The 8,999-nt window shown below is 35.8% G+C and overlaps 1 protein-coding gene across 1 annotated transcript; it reads left to right on the forward strand.

Annotated features, from left to right (window-relative positions):
- The first annotated feature begins 6,805 nt into the window (after positions 1-6,805).
- Positions 6,806-8,531, forward strand: LOC133857858 (cytochrome P450 94A1-like). Its single transcript, XM_062293217.1, has one exon. It carries the CDS (start codon positions 6,912-6,914, stop codon positions 8,463-8,465), a length of 1,554 nt encoding a protein of 517 aa, XP_062149201.1. The 5' UTR covers positions 6,806-6,911; the 3' UTR covers positions 8,466-8,531.
- The last annotated feature ends 468 nt before the right edge of the window (positions 8,532-8,999 follow it).

The raw sequence follows: 8,999 nt of genomic DNA on the forward strand, positions 1-8,999 counted from the left end.
GATTAAGTTTTTTGATGCAGGAGGTAGCAAAAATTATTTTCAGAGACGCAGTCGCATTAGTCTCTTCAGTTAGAAAAGACATGCTTCTTAACACAAAAAACACATCAATTTCATAATATATATATATATATATATATATATATATATATATATATATTCTTGATGTGGCAGCGCCATATCAAGGTGTACGTAGAAAAAAGGAAGTAGAAAATGTGTGGAAGTTAGCATTTCTCCAAAAATATATGTATATTTTATTGGGAATTAAAGGTGGCATATTGGACAAGAACTCCCTTAATTTATATGTATTGGGACATTAGTGTTCAAGTAGGTAGGTTAACGCCAAGCAATTTTTAACTTCAGAGGATGACGGTGGTCAAGCATTTGCGTGTATTAATATGGAATGGCAAGCACGGTGACTATTATATATATATATGTTAAGTTATTGCCAATCTTAACGATCTACATCTAATACTGTCAAAAAAAAAATAATAATAAATAAATAAAAAAACGATCTACATCTTATGATGTGACACATCTGATTTGTCATACCATATTACATATTAACACATTATTATAACAATTTTTATTCTCTTAAAAACTATCATGGGAGCTTGTTTGGTCAAAGACTTGAAGTCGAAGTTAGTTACTTCTTTATAACTTTGAGGATGATGTGACACATGAGTACGCGGAGCTGCCCATTAACATGCTCTTAATCTTAATATAAAATACGTACGAAATTAGCAAATAAACAATATTAGGCTAGTCGGTGCCAGCACAACCATAGCATTTGGAGATATTGGTCGAACCATCACATCTGATGGTCACTGCCACCAGATGGCTCGCCTTTGGTTGAGAATGGTCGGCCCTTGAGTTTGATACACAAGAGGCAAAAATACGTGTCGAATTTAATTTGGCATTGGCATGTTCAAAATGTGCAAACAAAGAAAGTAATTTGAAAGAGAAAAAATTTGAATTCAAGATCTTAAATTTTGATATTATATTAAATTATTATTTATTTAAAGGGTTTAAATTAATAAAAAAATAAATAAATTTAAGCATTTAATTAACAATATAGCATAATTTTCTGATATAGTTTTATAAATTTACTACTTATTAGTTAATCTTTTGTCTTATAAATACAACATGCCATGCTACCTATTAATCGTAGGCATCATTATTTCTTTTCTAGTGCTCGATAAAGATTGGCACATAACATTCCTTAGTGGTATGAGGATTGGGTTGTATGTGCTGCCATATCATGACGTTAATTCCGCTTATTATTCATGCCTTAAACTATCAACAAGAAAGTAAATAAAAAAATGAAAAAGAAAAAAACACCAAAAAGGACAACTTTATTTATTTATTTATTTTTGTTTGGGTTCAGTAATTGAGTGTGAAAGCATGCTATATATATATATATATATATGTATCTATAGAGCTTTGTAATGTTAAGTAGTTGCTTTGGGGATGCAGCATTGGAAGGGTACTAAGATAAAAGATTGTTTGTGCTGGCCGATTGGTGCTTGGTCCTGTTGTGTACGTACAACATCTGGAGAAACTGATATGCTGTATGTTATGCTAATCAACTCAAAACTGAAGAGTAATTGCTTAAACATATTGTTTGAGAAGTAAGAAATAGGTGTTAGAGAATAAAATATATTCAGACAAAGGATCTTCAAATCATGCAGAAAATCCTCCAAAACACAGCAGTCTTATAAGAGCCGACTCTTATAGGATTGTGTACGTTTTAGATATTTTATTTTTGGGAGAATAATTATTCTTCATTTTGGGAGAATAGAATCAGATAGATATTCTCAGAAATAAAAATGTAATCAATTAACAATAAAATTAATAAGTATTGCAAATGAATATTAGCTACTCTTCATTCCTGAGTTTATTCCATCTTATCGAAGTACCCTAATATTTAATCATTAGTATTCTTTAAAATGCAAAATTGATGTATCATGACGACGACTCACATTAGTTAAAGTAGGTATTATGGGCTCACTAGCATATGATCATATATAATTAAGGCGAGGCTTTCAATGTCCGGTTATGATTCTTTAGGAATTTAAGTAAAAGTTTTTTCAGTTGGCTGCAATATTTGGTTGTGAAAATTTAATTTTGGAAGGATGCTCTACTCGTTATTCTTTTTATTAACAATCCTTTTTTTTTTGTTAATTGTATTTAAGATATTAGTTTAGTTTTATATTCTTTTTATAGTTTGAATGCTTTAAAATTTAATCATATTTTTTAAAGCATTTTCATAAGATCTCTTTATCTCCTCTTCCATTAGAATAAGAAGTATTCTAATTAAAAAAAAAAAATTAAAAAAAAATTAAAATTTTACCCCAAATTTTGTTATTTTTTATAATTTTAGCCTCCCTAAAACTTTTTTTTTCAATTTTACCCTCAACTTGAGGGCCGGCTAACTGGCTCCGCCCCTGATCGCATATAGTGTATAATCTCATGCATAGATAGCATATCATTATAATATATATTTAATGTAGAAAGCTTACTCATTAATCCATTAAAACACACGTACTTGCATCAGATTATGTACAAGTTAAATGGGTATCTTTATTCCATACGATAAAGCACAAACAAACATAACATGATCTAAGTGAGCTTATTCTTTCTTCCTTTCTTTCTTTCTTTCTTTTTTTTTTTTTTTTTAAGTGAGTGAGCTTATTCTTTAGTTATAATCATTGTACGAATGATGTGACATGTCTTGGACGGCTGAGAGATCTTTTTAAATTAGACAAATTAAGCAAATCTCTAAACTCCAACTAAGAAATCTCTAAATCTCACTAAATTGCGAATGATGTGACTTGTCTTAGACGGCTGATAGATCTTTTCAGATTAGACAAATTAAGCAAATCTCCAAACCCCCACTAAAAAATCTTCGAACCCCACTAAATTGCGAATGATGTGACTTGTCTTAGACGGTTGATGGATCTTTTCACAAATTAAGCAAATCTCCAAACCTCCACTAAAGAGAATTAAACAAAGAATCTCCAAACCCCACTAAATTGGGGCTCTCTCTCGTATGACAAGTGACAAGTGTCTAGTTACGGTGAATCTAGGATGATACTCTTCCTCCTAAATTAGGGGGAAATGGAAATAAATTCGAATATTCCGATTGACAAAGTTTTTGTTGCAATTGGGTATTAATTTGAAAAATACTAAAATTACACCTATCTTGATCAGGACACAACTACTACTCCTTAAAAAAAAAAAAACTCAACACCGAAACGTCACAAACCCCACAGCAATCCTCTCTCACCCACATACCCAAAAGCCCAAATAAAATGAAGAAAACCATCAACGTTCATTAAAAGATCCAGACTTTAACATACCATAAACACGAAAAGGGCGGGTGAGAGAGATGCGTGCCACAACCTTATTTGGTGTCATCTTCTGGTTCTTTGGAGGGAGATGCGAAATGGAGTGAAAATTGAGCTATTTCTCTTTGGAGAATTTTTTTTTTTTTTTCAAAAGACGGAGAGATGGAGAGAAGAAACCCATTTTGTTTTTAAAATTAGTTTAGTCCAAGTTTTTGATGCATCACATACTTTCAGAGATGAAGTCGAATCGATCAGTCTGCTATGCTAAGAAATCCCCAAGAAATCCCACAACATCTTATTAAGCTTGTTCCAATCTGAACAAAGCTTGAGTAACTTCTGTTAGATTTATTTATTTTGAGTGCATTAATTATATAGTCATTTGTTTAATTTTAATCCCTTAATAAGATATGCTAATTTTTGTAGACAAATAAGAAAGCTTTTACTCTGATCATTTTTTATGCAAACCACCATACACCTCAACATTGACAAACCTTTAACACCTTATTTACTGATTTGAGCCTTGCATATAATATTATAATTGAATCATCAGAGTCCATCTCATCGATCCTTCCTTGATTTGCATGCTCTTTAGATTTGTAATATTCACAAAATTAAGATAAAGAACCGTTGTGGCCGGGAGTGTTTAATCTTAGCGAGTAGTTGGGGTTTGACTAGTTCAGGAGGCATATTTCCTTTTAGAATGAAAAAAGTCTGGCAATTTTGGACAATTAAGAGCCCTAATTCCAGTCAAAACATCACCTCAACGGGACAAAGATGTTTGTCGTTTTATAGGCTACAGAACATGGTACGATTGGTAGTATGGTACTCAGTACTCACATGCCCAAGCCCATGCTCTGTAGCCTTTTGGATTAGTCATATCCATTGATGCGATTTTCCGAATCCGATGCATCCAGAAGGACCAAAACGTGTTGTTGTCAAGCAAGGATCTTTTCCCAGCTCAACTTTCATGCCTATCTTTTTCTTGTTCCACCGCACTCACCCTCACATGCCCATGCCCTAGCCTGTAGCCTACTGCAAGGATCTTTTCCCTTCTCAACTTTCATGCCTATCTTTTTCTTATTCCATTTGCTATACTATCTGCCATAATTCATTCTCGCATAATATCATTTTTTAATAAATTGAATAATCTAAAAATTGAGAGGAGATAGACAGTAAATTTTGTCACACACTTATAGGTTTTTAGAGTATCCGGATCGAGTTCGTTATTTCAAATATTTCATCAAATTTTGGTGAAATTTCTTCAACTCTCCCATGCATCCAACTCTCCATCGTATCAAAACATTTTTTACTAACTCCCTCCCCTTCCCCTTCCCTTCCCTCCCCTTACTTTTACTTTTTCCAAAAAACATCAAATTCAAAACATTTTTTTCTTTTTTACTTTTTATATCACATCAATAATTTTTTTTTATTATTTAATTAAAAAAATTCACTACAATACAAATTTTTTCCACTTTTCCATATAAATTCTTTCTACTTTATATCACATCAATCACTTTCTATTTTCACACAACAAAAAAATTCTCACAAAGGGAAGGGAAGGGGATTACTAAACGGGGCCAGAATCTTTTTCTATATTTAACGCTCATCAAGCTCATGCTATTCCATTTTTTATTTTATTTTTTTATTCTCACGCCTTTCTTCACTTTCCTGTACATCTCTCTGCCAAGCTTCTACACTGTGCGCACCTGCTTTCCCTCTTTCTCGAAACACCCATACTCTCTCTCTCTCTCTCTCTCTCTCTCTCTCTCTCTCTCTCTCTCTCTCTCTCTCTCTCTCTCTCTCTCTCTCTCTCTCTCTCATGGCTTTTGATATGGATTTTGATAGATGTGTTGGATTCAAACGAAGAATCATGAAGATCAGAGATATCCAAGAGACACAGCCAACACCGCCGCCACAATCCTCCACTTCTCTGTTGCAGCTCTTCTAAGAAAGGGAAAAAAGGTAAAGGCTGGAACTTGAAGAAGACGGAAGAAGAGTTTGTGTGATCGAAGTGAAGGGTACGTGGCATCAATCTGAAGTGATGCGGTCCAACTGAGCATTCTAGAAGGGGATGAAGCAGTGCGTTTAATAAAGAATGTTGTACGTTTTAGTAAAAATTTGAAGTTTTTAGTGGCTGGGAATTGAAAATTTAAAGTTTTCCATTATGTGGGTAGCCAACTGTGGTGATTGTTTGATGATATACATACAATTAAATTGATTGGTTTCAAAACTAATAAAAAATAATATATATTTAAAATTGATAAATATTTAGAGAGTTTGATGTAAGAAGATTTTTAAAAGTGAGAGATAAAATTAGAAAGGTAGATTGATTGGCTTAAATCTGAAGAAAATTTTGGAGAGTTTGATATAGATGCTCTTACATATTTTCAGCTGAAAGTATTTTCTATCAAAACAAACATAGCCACTGAAATCCCTATGATCTAACAGCTAAATCAATATTCAAATATTGATTCCAGGACAGGGAGAGAATTGGGGATAATACGAGCATGTTTGGTAAATCGATCTCTATTTTTGTTTTTGAAAAGTATTTTTGAGACCAAAACAGATGGAAAATCATTTTCTATTGTTTTTATTTTTGTTAAGTAAGTGTTTGGTAAACTATTTTCAGAAACAGTTTCAAAAAACAAAAAACAGTGCTTATGATGTTTGAATAATTATTTTCAAAACAATTTCTACTTAATAAGAAATTAATTATTAAATAAAAAAATGTTGGGTGAAGTCAAATTTGTGTTTTTACATATCTTTTGTTTTCAATTTTCTGTGGATGACTTCTCTATAATTAAATTATGTGATATACTTTGGTGTAACTACGTTAATAGCATGTACAATCTTAAAACACGTTAATAGCATGTAACCTTGCTACAGTAGTGAAACACGTTTTTGCTGTTTTGGAAACGGTAAACTTATTTCCAAAACAGAAACCAAACAGGCCCTACAAGTTGGTGAAAATGAAAGAGAATTGTGGAAACGAAGGGAAAGTAGCTTTCAAGTTGGTCAGATAGTTTTTCTGCAAATAGTGCTTTCTCTTTTAAAAATGAAAGAAAATAAGAGGCCTCCACTCAATTAAAAATTGGAAAATACTACACTTAACGCCCACCTTTTTACACCCTCACATGGCAACCCTACATCACTTTTTTTAAAAAAAAAAAAAAAATTAAAAAAAATTTATACTAGATACACCTTTTTCTTCTTCTTTTTCTTTTTTATTGGGTTCCAGCCACGGGACGCTCGGGTTGGCCGGCGACGCCTGGATTCCAGTCGGACGTGTGGTTTTCGGCCTCTCCTCTCACGGCCGATTGCGAGGTTTTTGGCCCCTCTGTGGAGTTTTCGATCCCCTGTTGTTTTTTTTTTTTTTTTTTTTTTTTTTTTTTTTAATTTTTTCTTTGCTCATGCCTCCATGTGGAGCAGGTGTTGCCGCATTAAGGTGCAAAAAGTAGGTGTAGGTGGACTGGTGGAGCAACTCTCATTAAAAATAGAAGAAAATAGGAGTCTCCCCAGCTGAGGGGATCTCTCTAAAAAAAAAGAGCAATCGAAATCGTAGCCATGTATTTCCTCCAACTCCTAGCCTCATTTTTCCTAATCCTTCTTCCCTTACTTTCCATCCTCTTCCTAACCCAAAAAGCTTCAAAACCCAAAAATCAATCATCTCCGCCACCCTCCACCACCATCAGCCTCCCAAGATCCTACCCTATAATCGGTTCATTCTTGGCCGTGCTTGCTAACCGCAACCGCCGTCTTCAATGGCTTTCAGACATCCTCCAACTCTCACCCACCGCTACCTACGTCCTCCATCGAAACTTTGCCACGCGCCAGGTCCTAACCGCCAACCCAGCCGTCGTCCAGCACATCCTCAAGACCCACTTCCACAACTACGGCAAGGGAGACAATTTCCACCGAACCTTCGAAGACTTCCTCGGCCAAGGCATCTTCAACGTTGACGGCGAGCCCTGGAAGTTACAAAGACAAGTCGCCAGCCACGAATTCAACACCAAGTCTCTGCGCAAGTTCGTCGAGATCGTCGTGGACACCGAGCTCTCTGACCGCCTCATCCCTATCCTCTCCTCGGCTGCCGCAACAGGAACTGTCATAGACTTCCAGGACATTCTTCAAAGGTTCGCCTTTGATAACATATGCAAAATCGCTTTCGGATTCGACCCCGCCTACCTCTTGCCCTCTCTTCCAGAAACCAAGTTCGCTCAAGCTTTTGAAGAAAGTGTCAAGATCAGCAGCGAGAGGTTCAATGCGCCAATCCCATTCCCAATCGTTTGGAAAATCAAGAAGCTGTTGAATATTGGGTCCGAGAAGCGCCTGAGAATCGCAGTCTCAGAAGTTCAAGAATTTGCAAAGAACATAATAAGAGAAAAGAAGCACGAGCTCAGAGAGAAGGCGTCGCTCGATTCCGTCGACCTCTTGTCAAGGTTCCTGAGCTCCGGCCACACGGATGAGAAATTCGTGGCCGACATAGTGATAAGCTTCGTACTTGCTGGGCGTGACACAACCTCCTCGGCTTTGACATGGTATCTTTGGCTACTCTCCGAGAACCCGCATGTCGAATCCGAGGTTCTCAAGGAAATCAAAGAGAAATCCGAAGTGCCTGTCTATGACGAAGTCAAAGACATGGTCTACACTCACGCTTCTCTATGTGAAAGCATGCGTTTGTACCCGCCTGTCCCGTCGGACTCGAAGGAGGCCTTGAACGACGATGTTTTGCCGGACGGGACGGTGGTGAAGAAGGGGATGAGAGTGACGTACATGCCGTACGCGATGGGGAGATTGGAGACGCTGTGGGGGTCTGACTGGGCTGAGTTCAAGCCCCAGCGGTGGCTGGAGAGGGACGAGGCGGAGAATAGGCAGTGGAGGTTCGTGGGGAGGGACGCGTATACTTACCCAGTATTCCAGGCGGGGCCGAGGATTTGCTTGGGGAAGGAGATGGCTTTCTTGCAGATGAAGAGGGTGCTGGCGGGGATTCTCAGGAGGTTCAAGGTGGTGCCGGCTGTGGGGGAAGGTGTGGAGCCTGAGTTTGTTCAGGTATTGACAGCCAAAATGAAAGGTGGGTTTCCGGTGAGGATAGTGGAGAGGGATGTTCAGAACCAGTGATATGTAGATGAGGCTTTTGCCTTTTAGTTTGGATAATAGGTTTTTATTTTAGCCGATTGTACTTTTGAGTCAAAATCGGGTTTTATCTGTTATTTATTTATATAATCTTAAATTGTATTTATGGCTTGAAATCGATCTGTCCTTATCTTCAGAAACAACCAACGCACAAAAAAAATAATAAAAATTTGGGGAAAAAATAAAAAATAAAAGTTTAGAGCATTTGTTAAATAAAGTAAAGAAATCACTAAATTCAGCCTAGTTACCTCAAAATTACTTATGAGAGTACTTTTAGTAGTCTCACCAAATTTAATTCATCAAAATAGATAAAAATTATTATTATTATTATTATTATTTTTTAATTCTGGTGAACCACTTTTTTAAAATTCCTTTAGCAACCTCACCATTTTAATTATTCATTATCATTATTAAATAATATTTTTTCAGATTTCTTTATTCTTTCTTTATTTAATCTTTTTATACAACAAGCTACCACATTTTTTCACAAAAGTTTTCTTTTGCTTCTCAACTAAATTC

This window comes from Alnus glutinosa, chromosome 14 (assembly GCF_958979055.1).
Source record: "Alnus glutinosa chromosome 14, dhAlnGlut1.1, whole genome shotgun sequence".
Taxonomy (NCBI): Eukaryota; Viridiplantae; Streptophyta; class Magnoliopsida; order Fagales; family Betulaceae; genus Alnus; species Alnus glutinosa.